This window comes from Oncorhynchus kisutch, linkage group LG14 (assembly GCF_002021735.2).
Source record: "Oncorhynchus kisutch isolate 150728-3 linkage group LG14, Okis_V2, whole genome shotgun sequence".
Taxonomy (NCBI): Eukaryota; Metazoa; Chordata; class Actinopteri; order Salmoniformes; family Salmonidae; genus Oncorhynchus; species Oncorhynchus kisutch.
The window spans coordinates 2951405-2969091 of NC_034187.2; the positions used below are offsets into that span (position 1 = coordinate 2951405).

General features: G+C 38.6%; 1 protein-coding gene across 1 annotated transcript in view; it reads left to right on the forward strand.

Moving 5' to 3' along the window:
- The window catches only part of LOC109882749 (probable carboxypeptidase X1), a 48486-nt gene that overhangs the window by 12141 nt on the left and 18658 nt on the right, over positions 1-17687 (forward strand). The window contains exons 4-9 of the mRNA XM_031787643.1: positions 3231-3315; positions 5595-5748; positions 7264-7358; positions 7626-7749; positions 11907-12103; positions 12742-12921. Of these exons, the coding sequence (XP_031643503.1) occupies positions 3231-3315; positions 5595-5748; positions 7264-7358; positions 7626-7749; positions 11907-12103; positions 12742-12921 (835 nt within the window). The remainder of the gene's footprint in view (positions 1-3230; positions 3316-5594; positions 5749-7263; positions 7359-7625; positions 7750-11906; positions 12104-12741; positions 12922-17687) is intronic.

Here is a 17687-nt window from a genome sequence, read left to right on the forward strand (position 1 = left end):
TATGTGTACTCTACGTTTACTATACCTTTTCTATTAATTTACTATTAATTTAATATACATTTACTATAAGTTTACTATACGGTTACTATATGTTTACTATACGGTTACTATATGTTTACTATACGGTTACTATATGTTTACTATACGGTTACTATATGTTTACTATATGTTTACTCTACGTTTACTATAGTTTATCTACATTTACTATAGTTTATCTACATTTACTATAGTTTATCTACATTTACTATAGTTTATCTACATTTACTATAGTTTATCTACATTTACTATAGTTTATCTACATTTACTATAGTTTATCTACATTTACTATAGTTTATCTACATTTACTATAGTTTATCTACATTTACTATAGTTTATCTACATTTACTATAGTTTATCTACATTTACTATAGTTTATCTACATTTACTATAGTTTATCTACATTTACTATAGTTTATCTACATTTACTATAGTTTATCTACATTTACTATAGTTTATCTACATTTACTATAGTTTATCTACATTTACTATAGTTTATCTACATTTACTATAGTTTATCTACATTTACTATAGTTTATCTACATTTACTATAGTTTATCTACATTTACTATAGTTTATCTACATTTACTATAGTTTATCTACATTTACTATAGTTTATCTACATTTACTATAGTTTATCTACATTTACTATAGTTTATCTACATTTACTATAGTTTATCTACATTTACTATAGTTTATCTACATTTACTATAGTTTATCTACATTTACTATAGTTTATCTACATTTACTATAGTTTATCTACATTTACTATAGTTTATCTACATTTACTATAGTTTATCTACATTTACTATATGTTTCCTATACATTTACTATACATTTACTATATGTTTACTATATGTTTCCTATACATTTACTATACATTTACTATACATTTACTATACATTTACTATACATTTACTATATGTTTCCTATATGTTTACTATATGTTTACTATACATTTACTATACATTTACTATACATTTACTATACATTTACTATACATTTACTATGTTTACTATACATTTACTATATGTTTACTATACATTTACTATATGTTTACTATATGTTTACTATACCTTTACTATACATTTACTATACATTTACTATATGTTTCCTATATGTTTCCTATACCTTTACTATACATTTACTATATGTTTACTATACCTTTACTATACATTTACTATGTTTACTATACCTTTACTATACATTTACTATATGTTTACTATACATTTACTATGTTTACTATACATTTACTATGTTTACTATACCTTTACTATACATTTACTATACATTTACTATGTTTACTATACCTTTACTATACATTTACTATACATTTACTATGTTTACTATACCTTTACTATACATTTACTATACATTTACTATGTTACTATACATTTACTATGTTTACTATACCTTTACTATACATTTACTATATGTTTACTATACATTTACTATGTTTACTATACATTTACTATGTTTACTATACCTTTACTATACATTTACTATACATTTACTATGTTTACTATACCTTTACTATACATTTACTATACATTTACTATGTTTACTATACCTTTACTATACATTACTATACATTTACTATGTTTACTATACATTTACTATGTTTACTATACCTTTACTATACATTTACTATACATTTACTATGTTTACTATACATTTACTATGTTTACTATACATTTACTATGTTTACTATACATTTACTATGTTTACTATACATTTACTATGTTTACTATACATTTACTATGTTTACTATACCTTTACTATACATTTACTATACATTTACTATGTTTACTATACATTTACTATGTTTACTATACATTTACTATGTTTACTATACATTTACTATGTTTACTATACATTTACTATGTTTACTATACATTTACTATGTTTACTATACCTTTACTATACATTTACTATACATTTACTATGTTTACTATACCTTTACTATACATTTACTATACATTTACTATGTTTACTATACATTTACTATGTTTACTATACATTTACTATATGTTTACTATATGTTTCCTATATGTTTCCTATATGTTTACTATATGTTTACTATATGTTTACTATATGTTTCCTATATGTTTACTATATGTTTACTATACATTTACTATATGTTTACTATACATTTACTATATGTTTACTATACATTTACTATATGTTTACTATATGTTTACTATATGTTTCCTATATGTTTACTATATGTTTACTATACATTTACTATATGTTTACTATATGTTTACTATATGTTTACTATACATTTACTATGTTTACTATACATTTACTATGTTTACTATACATTTACTATATGTTTACTATATGTTTACTATATGTTTACTATATGTTTACTATACATTTACTATGTTTACTATACATTTACTATATGTTTACTATATGTTTCCTATATGTTTACTATATGTTTACTATACATTTACTATATGTTTACTATACATTTACTATATGTTTACTATATGTTTACTATATGTTTCCTATATGTTTACTATATGTTTACTATACATTTACTATATGTTTACTATATGTTTCCTATATGTTTACTATATGTTTACTATATGTTTACTATATGTTTACTATACATTTACTATATGTTTACTATATGTTTCCTATATGTTTACTATATGTTTACTATATGTTTACTATATGTTTACTATACATTTACTATATGTTTACTATATGTTTACTATATGTTTACTATACATTTACTATATGTTTACTATACATTTACTATATGTTTACTATACATTTACTATATGTTTACTATACATTTACTATATGTTTACTATATGTTTACTATATGTTTACTATACATTTACTATATGTTTACTATATGTTTACTATATGTTTACTATACATTTACTATATGTTTCCTATATGTTTACTATATGTTTACTATATGTTTACTATATGTTTACTATATGTTTACTATATGTTTACTATATGTTTCCTATATGTTTACTATATGTTTACTATATGTTTACTATATGTTTACTATATGTTTACTATATGTTTACTATATGTTTCCTATATGTTTACTATATGTTTACTATACATTTACTATACATTTGCTATATGTTTACTATACATATATTACATAGTAATAAGATTTTACAAAGCATTAATGTGTTGTGTAATCCTTGTTAATGTCTTTGTAGCTGGGACTGGGTTGAAACCTACAAAGTGCAGCTGAGTAACGACTCCGAGACCTGGAAGACCTGCATGAACGGAACAGAGGAGGCGGTGAGCCGCTCTGAAGGGTTGTGGCCTGTTGACGTTAAAGATACTGGAGAGGAAGCTGCTTAGTTGAGTTTAGTTTGAGGAATATAAGATGTGTTCACTTTCCAAAAGTGATTGTAGGTTAAAAGAGTGATGAATGGAATGATATGGATTCTAGCATGGCGTGTTGGCGTAGATCAGGGGAATTCAAATCCAAGCCTGAAGGGCCAGAATTACCACTGGTTTTCTCTCTGTTCACCCTCCTGGTGTCCCAGGTCTAAATCAGTCCCTGATTAAAGGGGAATCACCCACCTGGTGTCCCAGGTCTAAATCAGTCCCTGATTAGAGGGGAATCACCCACCTGGTGTCCCAGGTCTAAATCAGTCCCTGATTAGAGGGGAATCACCCACCTGGTGTCCCAGGTCTAAATCAGTCCCTGATTAAAGGGTAAGAATGAAAATCAGACGACGAACTGGCTTAGAGGTCCGGACTTGATTTGGCGTAGATAAATCAGCATGTGGTCCAGAAGCCCAATTGATGTCAATCCATTTGAGAAGTAGAACAGGAGTTCATTGACTATTTTTCATTTATTTGTTTTATTTCACCTTTATTTAACCAGGTAGGCTAGTTGAGAACACCTTTATTTAACCAGGTAGGCTAGTTGAGAACACCTTTATTTAACCAGGTAGGCTAGTTGAGAACACCTTTATTTAACCAGGTAGGCTAGTTGAGAACACCTTTATTTAACCAGGGAGGCTAGTTGAGAACACCTTTATTTAACCAGGGAGGCTAGTTGAGAACACCTTTATTTAACCAGGTAGGCTAGTTGAGAACACCTTTATTTAACCAGGTAGGCTAGTTGAGAACACCTTTATTTAACCAGGTAGGCTAGTTGAGAACACCTTTATTTAACCAGGTAGGCTAGTTGAGAACACCTTTATTTAACCAGGTAGGCTAGTTGAGAACACCTTTATTTAACCAGGTAGGCTAGTTGAGAACACCTTTATTTAACCAGGTAGGCTAGTTGAGAACACCTTTATTTAACCAGGTAGGCTAGTTGAGAACACCTTTATTTAACCAGGTAGGCTAGTTGAGAACACCTTTATTTAACCAGGTAGGCTAGTTGAGAACAAGTGGTCATTTGCAACTGCGACCTGGCCAAGATAAAGCATAGCAGTGTGAACAGACAACACAGAGTTACACATGGAGTAAACAATTAACAAGTCAATAACACAGTAGAAAAAAAGAAGGGGAGTCTATATACAATGTGTGCAAAAGGCATGAGGAGGTAGGCAAATAATTACAATTTTGAAGATTAACACGGGTGATAAATGATCAGATGGTCATGTACAGGTAGAGATATTGGTGTGCAAAAGAGCAGAAAAGTAAATAAATAAAAACAGTATGGGGATGAGGTAGGTGAAAATGGGTGGGCTATTTACCGATAGACTATGTACAGCTGCAGCGATCGGTTAGCTGCTCAGATAGCAGATGTTTGAAGTTGGTGAGGGAGATAAAAGTCTCCAACTTCAGCGATTTTTGCAATTCGTTCCAGTCACAGGCAGCAGAGTACTGGAACGAAAGGCGGCCAAATGAGGTGTTGGCTTTAGGGATGATCAGTGAGATACACCTGCTGGAGCGCGTGCTACGGATGGGTAGACTGGTAGGATATAGATTTAAAAAATGCCAAAGCATTCTTATGTCTTTATTTATTGGGCATCTCCATGTTAAAACAAGGAAAACAAGTTCAAAGCTGAAATCTGTGTTGTTTCTGTCGATTAAAGCTGAAACGTGTGTTGTTTCTCTAGATTATAGCTGAAACGTGTGTTGTTTCTCTAGATTAAAGCTGAAACGTGTGTTGTTTCTCTAGATTAAAGCTGAAACGTGTGTTGTTTCTCTAGATTATAGCTGAAACGTGTGTTGTTTCTCTAGATTATAGCTGAAACGTGTGTTGTTTCTCTAGATTATAGCTGAAACGTGTGTTGTTTCTCTAGATTAAAGCTGAAACGTGTGTTGTTTCTCTAGATTAAAGCTGAAACGTGTGTTGTTTCTCTAGATTAAAGCTGAAACGTGTGTTGTTTCTCTAGATTATAGCTGAAACGTGTTGTTTCTCTAGATTAAGCTGAAACGTGTGTTGTTTCTCTAGATTAAAGCTGAAACGTGTGTTGTTTCTCTAGATTAAAGCTGAAACGTGTGTTGTTTCTCTAGATTAAAGCTGAAATCTGTGTTGTTTCTGTTGATTATAGCTGAAATCTGTGTTGTTTCTGTAGATTATAGCTGAAACGTGTGTGTTGTTTCTGTAGGTGTTTGTTGGATCCCGAAATGAACCTGAGACACCCTATCTGGCCCTCTTCCCTCAGCCCGCGGTGGCTCGTTGGATCCGCATCAACCCCCAGACCTGGTACTGGAATGGGACAATCTGTCTCAGAGCAGAGGTACTGGGATGCCCCCTCCCAGGTGTGTTGTAATGGAATGATTGATCTGGCACACTGGCGCATGCGGAGACGTATATTTAGTTCGGCCTGACTTCAGTGTCATATAAATGCGTCAAAATTCAGAAACCTCAATGTTCAGAAACCTCAATGCTATGGGAGCCTGTATATGTTCTGTATATGTTCTATGCAGTAACGCTAGAGCAACGACACTACACTTGGAAGACGGGTTTACTACAAAGCAGGATCGATGATTTAGCCAGCTAACTTTTATAAACATCCAGAAATAATTATAGATTTTCTGGTTAATAAGAAAGATAAACGTAGATCTGTGTTTTTAGGTCATGCTCGTTGTGTTTTTAGGTCATGCTCGTTGTGTTTTTAGGTCATGCTCGTTGTGTTTTTAGGTCATGCTCGTTGTGTTTTTAGGTCATGCTCGTTGTGTTTTTAGGTCATGCTCGTTGTGTTTTTAGGTCATGCTCGTTGTGTTTTTAGGTCATGCTCGTTGTGTTTTTAGGTCATGCTCGTTGTGTTTTTAGGCCATGCTCATTGTGTTTTTAGGCCATGCTCATTGTGTTTTTAGGCCATGCTCATTATGTTTTTAGACCATGCTCATTGTGTTTTTAGGCCATGCTCATTATGTTTTTAGACCATGCTCATTGTGTTTTTAGGCCATGCTCATTATGTTTTTAGACCATGCTCATTGTGTTTTTAGGCCATGCTCATTATGTTTTTAGGCCATGCTCATTGTGTTTTTAGGCCATGCTCATTGTCTTTTAGTTGTTCGAGTCAATTAGACCATGCCCATTTCAAGATTATCTTTCAATTTTTATTTTTTATTATTTCAGAATATTTAGGCAAGTTAGCTGGCTAACTCATCAAACATGCTTTGTAGTATACCCATCCAGGTAGTGCATTCTGGCAGGCTTATCCCCTGGTAAAACAACTACTGTCATGGTATCAACAGCCTGGTAGGTTTATCCCCTGGTACAACAACTACTGTCATGGTATCAACAGCCTGGTAGGTTTATCCCCTGGTACAACAACTACTGTCATGGTATCAACAGCCTGGCAGGCTTATCCCCTGGTACAACAACTACTGTCATGGTATCAACAGCCTGGTAGGTTTATCCCCTGGTACAACAACTACTGTCATGGTATCAACAGCCTAGTTAAACCAGGTAGTGCATTCTGGCAGGCTTATCCCCTGGTACAACAACTACTGTCATGGTATCAACAGCCTGGTAGGCTTATCCCCTGGTAAAACAACTACTGTCATGGTATCAACAGCCTATTTAAACCAGTGTGTTGTCATTTAACTCTACACACTGGGCTTGTAAAGTAGCATGTTACAGGGTTGGGGTCAATTCCATTTCAAATCCAGTCACTTCAGAATAGTAAACCATTGAAAATAATTGGAATTGAAGTTGTAAGGTCACTGTATGTCCTGAATTGACTGGTACCCCACACCCTGGCATGTCATCTTGACCCTGGTCAAGGACACACAGAGATCTTATCAACCCGGCCTTCATTCTCTTAGATCCGGACAACGTTTGGCAACACTTCTCTGAAAAACTGTCTGGCTCTAAAGATAACCTGGACTTCAGACACCACAACTACAAGGAGATGAGGAAGGTGAGATCTCACACACACGCTCTCTCTCTTTCACTCACACACACACACACACACACACACACACACACACACACACACACACACACACACACACACACACACACACACACACACACCTGTCCTACCTGTACCTGTCCTCTGTATGTGTAAGTGCTTATCCAATATCTCTTTATTTAAAAACACGTATTTAGTGCTTATCCAATAAAAACACATCATTTTACTGTCCAATGAGGTCCCACCACTGATGTGTGTCTGTCTTCTCTGCAGCTGATGAAGGCTGTGAATGAAGAATGCCCTCGTATCACTCGTATCTACACCATTGGAAAGAGCTACACCGGACTGAAGCTGTACGTCATGGAGATCTCTGATAACCCCGGAAAACATGAACTAGGTCAGAAAGATGTCTTCACTGGAACCCTATTCCCTACATAGTGCACTACTATAGACCAGAGCCCTATGGAACCCTATTCCCTATATAGTGCACTACTATAGACCAGAGCCCTATGGAACCCTATTCCCTATATAGTGCACTACTATAGACCAGAGCCCTATAGAACCCTATTCCCTATATAGTGCACTACTTTAGACCAGAGCCCTATGGAACCCTATTCCCTATATAGTGCACTACTTTAGACCAGAGCCCTATGGAACCCTATTCCCTATATAGTGCACTACTTTAGACCAGAGCCCTATGGAACCCTATTCCCTATATAGTGCACTACTTTAGACCAGAGCCCTATGGAACCCTATTCCCTATATAGTGCACTACTATAGACCAGAGCCCTATGGAACCCTATTCCCTATATAGTGCACTACTTTAGACCAGAGCCCTATGGAACCCTATTCCCTATATAGTGCACTACTTTAGACCAGAGCCCTATGGAACCCTATTCCCTATATAGTGCACTACTTTAGACCAGAGCCCTATGGAACCCTATTCCCTATATAGTGCACTACTATAGACCAGAGCCCTATGGAACCCTATTCCCTATATAGTGCACTACTATAGACCAGAGCCCTATAGAACCCTATTCCCTATATAGTGCACTACTATAGACCAGAGCCCGATGGAACCCTATTCCCTATATAGTGCACTACTATAGACCAGAGCCCGATGGAACCCTATTCCCTATATAGTGCACTACTATAGACCAGAGCCCTATGGAACCCTATTCCCTATATAGTGCACTACTATAGACCAGAGCCCTATAGAACCCTATTCCCTATATAGTGCACTACTATAGACCAGAGCCCTATAGAACCCTATTCCCTATATAGTGCACTACTATAGACCAGAGCCCTATAGAACCCTATTCCCTATATAGTGCACTACTATAGACCAGAGCCCTATAGAACCCTATTCCCTATATAGTGCACTACTATAGACCAGAGCCCTATAGAACCCTATTCCCTATATAGTGCACTACTATAGACCAGAGCCCTATAGAACCCTATTCCCTATATAGTGCACTACTATAGACCAGAGCCCTATGGAACCCTATTCCCTATATAGTGCACTTCTTTAGACCAGAGCCCTATGGAACCCTATTCCCTATATAGTGCACTACTTTAGACCAGAGCCCTATGGAACCCTATTCCCTATATAGTGCACTACTTCTTCTTTTTTTGCCAGGGCCCATAGGGACCACACTGGGACTAAACAGCTGTAACGTTCATGAAGCCCTGAGAACATAAACAGTTCTGGGAACAGGGCTTCATGAACAGTTCTGGGGACAGGGCTTCATGAACAGTTCTGGGAACAGGGCTTCATGAACAGTTCTGGGGACAGGGCTTCATAAACAGTTCTGAGAACAGGGCTTCATGAACAGTTCTGGGAACAGGGCTTCATGAACAGCTCTGGGAACAGGGCTTCATGAACAGCTCTGGGAACAGGGCTTCATGAACAGCTCTGGGAACAGGGCTTCATGAACAGCTCTGGGGACAGGGCTTCATGAACAGCTTTGGGAACAGGGCTTCATGAACAGCTCTGAGAACAGGGCTTCATGAACAGCTCTGGGTACAGGGCTTCATGAACAGCTCTGGGAACAGGGCTTCATAAAGGGTAGAAGTCAACCCCTCTGGCTGTGTGTGTGTGTGTGTGTGTGTGTGTGTGTGTGTGTGTGTGTGTGTGTGTGTGTGTGTGTGTGTGTGTGTGTGTGTGTGTGTGTGTGTGTGTGTGTGTGTGTGTGTGTGTGTGTGTTACTGTGTGTGTGTGTGTTACTGTGTGTGTCTGGCATGCCTGACAAAGCTGTTTATCCTCAGACAGTCTGCCAAGTATTTCTGCAGGGTTCTGTGGGTTATTGGAGCCGTTTTCAGAGAGAAAACACACACACACTGCTGTTTTCAGAGAGAGGAGGCCTCTCTTATATCAACAAATGGATAATGATTTCAAGTGAAGACCAAGCAGCACAAGACAGATTCCTGAGTCACCATCGTTTGTATCGGTAGAAATGTCCATCCCTAGTCAGTTCTAGTTATATTCACAGTCTCTTTTTACTTCTGCAAAAATATATAAGTGAAAAAACTACTTTTGAGCTATTCTTGAAAGAAGGGTTATATAAACAGATTGTTTTAGAAAAGGAAAAGCTGCTCTCTCTAGTAGCTCCGATGCTTTCGTTTATTCACCAACGTTACAACAAGCTGTCTTCAACAGGGTTTCATGTCAACAGATTGGGAAATATCTACTCTTAGATAAGAAAAGGATTCTAAGCAGAAGCATACAGGGTTCTTCAGTTTGTCCCCATAGGGGATCCCTACATGGTGCTGGGTAGAACCCTCTTCTAGAACCCTCTTCCTAGAACCCTGTATAAATGTTTTTTACCACAAACCATTTTATCATCTAAAGGTTGAGTTCCACCAGCCTTAATACCCTTTAAAATTGTAACTATTTATTTAAAAGAAAGAGAGAAAAAAAATACTATAAAATGTTTATTCGGATTCAGAAGAGTTGTATGTAGAACCTTATCTTTCCTAAGAATCATCAAAGAACCATTTCTTTAAAAAAAAAAGGTTAAAAAAGGTTCTAGGTGGAACCCTTTACGCTACAAAGACACCTCATTTTCCAGAAAGGGTTCGTCCAATGAAAATAGTTCTTGGTAGAACACTATCCATCTGCGAAGAACCATTTTGGAAGAGCTGATATTGTTTTTGTTTTTTTGTCGGTTTGAGTTTCAAAGGTCATTTGATTCTCTAAACTGGAGCCTGTTGTTTTGAATCAGGGCAGAGAAGAAAAGAGATCCTCATGTGTTTTTCATTAGAATCAGGAAGGACAAGAAAATGACAGGGAGCTTTAACAATCAGTACCTTATGATAGAAGGTAGAATACGAGAGCTGATGATACCTAATAAGGAGTGTTGATCTAGGATCAAATCACTTCCTGTCAATGTAATATTATTCATTGTTCTGAAAGCCTGAACTGATCCTTAAATGGCCTTCTAGTCTGAGACACTTGATACATACAGCCCCCTTGGTTTAGTTTCTTTAGGTCTCTCTTCTCCCATCTGTACAGGATGTGTGTTGTTCGGCCACAGTGGTCAATTTTGTACACTTTGGCAGCCATAGCTGTAGCACACTGATCACTAGGAAACACACAGTGATTACGGGACGTTTGAAAAGATCCCCAGAACGTCAGTATATGCCTTCCTCAGCACGATTAAAACTATTCCCCAGCACTGGGTGCCAACTCGTGATGCTCGCAGACGGAGAGCGCTGCTCAGACCACCGCGCTAGCCGCAGTTCACAGAATACTTCACGGTAATAGCGTGTCATTTTTTATTATTTTGTTTTAAGCCTACGCCAAACTATAGCTCTAATCTGAACCACTCAGAATGAATACCGAAACGTAACCCTTTGAGTTGTTTCTGTTTTAAACCTGTAACCAAGCAGAATTAACCCTGTAACCATGGAGAATTAACCCTGTAACCATGGAGAATTAACCCTGTAACCATGGAGAATTAACCCTGTAACCAAACAGAAATAACCCTGTAACCAAGCAGAATTAACCCTGTAACCAAGCAGAATTAACCCTGTAACCAAACAGAATTAACCCTGTAACCAAACAGAATTAACCCTGTAACCAAGCAGAATTAACCCTGTAACCAAGCAGAATTAACCCTGTAACCAAGCAGAATTAACCCTGTAACCATGCAGAATTAACCCTGTAACCATGCAGAATTAACCCTGTAACCATGCAGAATTAACCCTGTAACCATGCAGAATTAACCCTGTAACCAAGCAGAATTAACCCTGTAACCATGCAGAATTAACCCTGTAACCATGCAGAATTAACGCATCAAAAATAGACATTCATCCATAATGCGTTGAATTTCGAAGGGGAAACTATGAGATCTTGTTGAGCTGGAGTCACTGCCCAACACAATAATGAAAGCTTGGAAGCTTTATCAAGTAGAAAGAATGCATTGCTGATGTTGACGTCATGACAACAAAACCCTGCCTGGAGCAGAAGACCAATTTCCGTTGTTCACTGTAACATGGACAATAAAGTTGTATCGTATTCACATTGTAGAAACATCCCCTGTTCCCCTGCAGGTGAGCCAGAGTTCCGCTATGTGGCAGGTATGCATGGCAACGAGGTGGTTGGCAGAGAGCTGGTGCTGAACCTCATGCAGTACATCTGTCGGGAGTTTAGACGAGGCAACCCACGCATCGTCCGTCTGGTGACCACCACACGTATCCACCTACTGCCGTCTATGAACCCTGATGGATATGAAACAGCCTTTGAAAAGGTAGGATGAGGGGTGGAGCAGGGGATAAGGGATGTATTGATTGATTGAATTATTGACTGGCTGACTGTGTGGTAATGGGAGATGTTGAAAAAACTGCATTTCCTCACTGGTTGAAATCTGCCTCAAAGGACCATGGAAAGAGCACCACCTTGTGGTCAGAGAACTTTAGAGAGAGAACTCAGAATCTCCTCGTGATGACTTCATATTAGAACTCTAGAGAGAGGGCTCAGAATCTCCTCGTGATGACTTCATATTAGAACTCTAGAGAGGACTCAGAACCTCCTCATGATGACTTCATATTAGAACTCTAGAGAGGGGGCTCAGAACCTCCTCATGATGACTTCATATTAGAACTCTAGAGAGGGGGCTCAGAACCTCCTCATGATGACTTCATATTAGAACTCTAGAGAGGGGGCTCAGAACCTCCTCGTGATGACTTCATATTAGAACTCTAGAGAGAGGGCTCAGAACCTCCTCGTGATGACTTCATATTAGAACTCTAGAGAGAGGGCTCAGAACCTCCTCGTGATGACTTCATATTAGAATAAGGAAGGGATGTAGGACATATTGATTGATCAATCGATTGTGTGATATTGAAAATAGCTTTAAACATGCATCTCAACTTAACTTCTCTCCAGGGGTCAGAGCTGGCAGGTTGGGCTCTGGGGCGCTACAGCTACGAGTGGGTCGATATGAACCACAACTTCCCCGACCTGAACAATATCATGTGGGACGCCAAGGAGAATGACACAGACATGGTTAAAACAGCCAACCACTACATCCCCATACCAGAGTACTACACTAAAGAGGATGCCTTCGTAAGTCCTGTACACTACACATCAACTCCACCACAGAGTATGACTCAACATTATGTTTTCAGTTTTATTTTTCCTGGTTTTACATTTGTTTTGTTTTTCCACTCTTAAAATTCCAATTGTTCATAGAGAAACAATGAAATTGGACGTGCTGAGTCAATGATCAAATCACACCTGAAAGGGAAAAAAATGTTCTGCCAGAAAACTGTATAATTCCCCTCTTAAGGATCGGAACCCTTTTTTCCCAATTTCATCCTAAAATGACATACCTGAATCTAACTGCCTGTAACTCAGGATCTGAAGCAAGGATATGCATATTCTTGATACCATTTAAAATGAAACACTTTGACATTTGTGGAAATGTGAAATTAATGTAGGAGAATATAACACATTAGATCTGGTAAAACACAAACAAAAAAACATGTGTTTTCACATTTTCTTTTCTCCATCAGCGTTTGAAATGCCATACATTAAGATAGGATCCTAGGTGTAATTTAAATGTTGTCCACAAGATGGCATCAGTGTGTGTACAAAGTGTCAGATTGATACAGTGAAGAATTACATTACTACACAATATTTTGGATAAAGTCTGCCAGGAGTTTGCCCAAATGTGCCCGAATTGGTCAATATATTCATTTTCAACTACATAACTATAGAGAACATACATAAATGCTATGGTAATAACAACTGTAAGTTTACACACTCCCAGGAATGTCATACATGATGGATCATTAGCTTATACATAAACTATCACACATCTAGATGTCCGGATAGGATGGGTTTGGAGCCAGAGACAACAGTGGGGTCAATCTGTAGAATATAAAACTGGATTTTATCAAACTAAACTATTCTACATTTTATCTCTGGGATCCTCAGGATGACCAATCAGAGCCAGATTACTGAATGTAAGTACATTATTTACCTCCAGAGGTGAATGTATCGAACCAGTTGCCGTGACGAAAGTGTTCTGTTCCTCAAAGAATAGCATAGTATTATTTCACTGTAAAAGCTACTGTAAATTGGACAGTGCATTTACAGTAACACAAATTTAAGCTTTCTGCTCGTATAAGACATGTCTATGTCCTGGAAAGTTGGCGCTGTTGTATACAACATAATTCTAGTTACATTATCGCATATTGAGCAACAACCGTAGAAGTGTAAAAAGCCCGGACAATTTAAATTCTGCATAATGGCACAGCATTTCATCAACTTTCCTGCTTCAGTTTGCTGCCATATGACTGGTTTCACATTTGTCTCCAGAGATTATAAGGTAAACTAGAAATAAAATAATTGTCATTTATATTTACAATTCCCTTCTCCAAACAGATTACTAATTGACCTAGTTCTTATCAATAGTTCTTATCAATAGTTCTTATCAATAGCTCTTATCAATAGCTCTTATCAATAGCTCTTATCAATAGCTCTCATCAATAGCTCTTATCAATAGCTCTTATCAATAGCTCTTATCAATAGCTCTTATCAAGAGGTAAATCACAGTCCATGGAGAAGGGTGTTATTTCTACAGTGAAAAATGAAGTAGATGCTTTTTCCACGTGGAACCGGAAGGTTCTCTAGACCTTGTTCATGGTTTCGTTGGTCGTAAAGGTCGAGGCCTTATCAGGGAATTAAGTCAAGGTCAGAATACGGCGTGTCTGTAGACCAGTGGAGGCTGCTGAGGGGAGGACGGCTCATAATAATGTCTAGAATGAAGTCCATTCCTATGAGCCATCTTCCCCTCAGCAGCCTCCACTGTTGTAGACACACCTCCTCCACACCTCCATTAATACAGTGTATCTATAGATACACCTCCTCCACACCTCCAGTAATACAGTGTATCTATAGATACACCTCCTCCACACCTCCAGTAATACAGTGTATCTGTAGACACACCTCCTCCACACCTCCATTAATACAGTGTATCAGTAGACACACCTCCATTAATACAGTGTATCTATAGACACACCTCCATTAATACAGTGTCTCAGTAGACACACCTCCATTAATACAGTGTATCTATAGACACACCTCCATTAATACAGTGTATCTATAGACACACCTCCTCCACACCTCCATTAATACAGTGTATCAGTAGACACACCTCCATTAATACAGTGTATCAGTAGACACACCTCCATTAATACAGTGTATCTGTAGACACACCTCCATTAATACAGTGTATCTGTAGACACACCTCCATTAATACAGTGTATCTGTAGACACACCTCCATTAATACAGTGTATCTGTAGACACACCTCCCCCACGCTCCATTAATACAGTGTATCTATAGATACACCTCCTCCACACCTCCAGTAATACAGTGTATCTATAGATACACCTCCTCCACACCTCCAGTAATACAGTGTATCTGTAGACACACCTCCTCCACACCTCCATTAATACAGTGTATCAGTAGACACACCTCCATTAATACAGTGTATCTATAGACACACCTCCATTAATACAGTGTATCTATAGACACACCTCCTCCACACCTCCATTAATACAGTGTATCAGTAGACACACCTCCATTAATACAGTGTATCTGTAGACACACCTCCATTAATACAGTGTATCTGTAGACACACCTCCATTAATACAGTGTATCTGTAGACACACCTCCCCCACGCTCCATTAATACAGTGTATTAATGGAGGTGTGTCTACAGATACACTGTATTAATGGAGGTGTGTCTACAGATACACTGTATTAATGGAGGTGTGGAGGAGGTGTATCTATAGATACACTGTATTAATGGAGGTGTGTCTACTGATACACTGTATTAATGGAGGTGTGTCTACTGATACACTGTATTAATGGAGGTGTGTCTACAGATACACTGTATTAATGGAGGTGTGTCTACTGATACACTGTATTAATGGAGTGTGTCTACTGATACACTGTATTAATGGAGGTGTGTCTACTGATACACTGTATTAATGGAGGTGTGTCTACTGATACACTGTATTAATGAAGGTGTGGAGGAGGTGTGTCTACAGATACACTGTATTAATGGAGGTGTGTCTATAGATACACTGTATTAATGGAGGTGTGTCTATAGATACACTGTATTAATGGAGGTGTGTCTACAGATACACTGTATTAATGGAGGTGTGGAGGAGGTGTGTCTACTGATACACTGTATTAATGGAGGTGTGTCTACAGATACACTGTATTAATGGAGGTGTGTCTACTGATACACTGTATTAATGGAGGTGTGTCTACAGATACACTGTATTAATGGAGGTGTGTCTACAGATACACTGTATTAATGGAGGTGTGTCTACAGATACACTGTATTAATGGAGGTGTGTCTACTGATACACTGTATTAATGGAGGTGTGTCTACTGATACACTGTATTAATGGAGGTGTGTCTACTGATACACTGTATTAATGGAGGTGTGTCTACAGATACACTGTATTAATGGAGGTGTGTCTACAGATACACTGTATTAATGGAGGTGTGTCTACAGATACACTGTATTAATGGAGGTGTGTCTACAGATACACTGTATTAATGGAGGTGTGTCTACTGATACACTGTATTAATGGAGGTGTGTCTACTGATACACTGTATTAATGGAGGTGTGTCTACTGATACACTGTATTAATGGAGGTGTGTCTACTGATACACTGTATTAATGGAGGTGTGTCTACAGATACACTGTATTAATGGAGGTGTGTCTACTGATACACTGTATTAATGGAGGTGTGTCTACTGATACACTGTATTAATGAAGGTGTGGAGGAGGTGTGTCTATAGATACACTATATTAATGGAGGTGTGTCTACTGATACACTATATTAATGGAGGTGTGTCTACTGATACACTGTATTAATGGAGGTGTGTCTACTGATACACTGTATTAATGGAGGTGTGTCTACAGATACACTGTATTAATGGAGGTGTGGATGAGGTGTGTCTCTCTCCACCCTAGTGGGCTGTGGGCCTCCGTCTCTCTACAGCCTAGTGGGCCTCCGTCTCTCTACAGCCTAGTGGGCTGTGGGCCTCCGTCTCTCTACAGCCTAGTGGGCCTCCGTCTCTCTACAGCCTAGTGGGCCTCCGTCTCTCTACAGCCTAGTGGGCTGTGGGCCTCCGTTTCTCTACAGCCTAGTGGGCTGTGGGCCTCCGTCTCTCTACAGCCTAGTGGGCTGTGGGCCTCCGTCTCTCTACAGCCTAGTGGGCCTCCGTCTCTCTACAGCCTAGTGGGCTGTGGGCCTCCGTCTCTCTACAGCCTAGTGGGCTGTGGGCCTCCGTCTCTCTACAGCCTAGTGGGCTGTGGGCCTCCGTCTCTCTACAGCCTAGTGGGCTGTGGGCCTCCGTCTCTCTACACCCTAGTGGGCTGTGGGCCTCCATCTCTCTACAGCCTAGTGGGCTGTGGGCCTCCGTCACTCTACAGCCTAGTGGGCTGTGGGCCTCCGTCTCTCTACAGCCTAGTGGGCCTCCGTCTCTCTACAGCCTAGTGGGCTGTGGGCCTCCGTCTCTCTACAGCCTAGTGGGCCTCCGTCTCTCTACAGCCTAGTGGGCTGTGGGCCTCCGTCTCTCTACAGCCTAGTGGGCCTCCGTCTCTCTACAGCCTAGTGGGCTGTGGGCCTCCGTCTCTCTACAGCCTAGTGGGCTGTGGGCCTCCTTCTCTCTACAGCCTAGTGGGCTGTGGGCCTCTGTCTCTCTACAGCCTAGTGGGCTGTGGGCCTCCTTCTCTCTACAGCCTAGTGAATAGTAGTGATGCCTCCCTGGTCAAAGTTGTATACAACGTAGGTAATAGTAG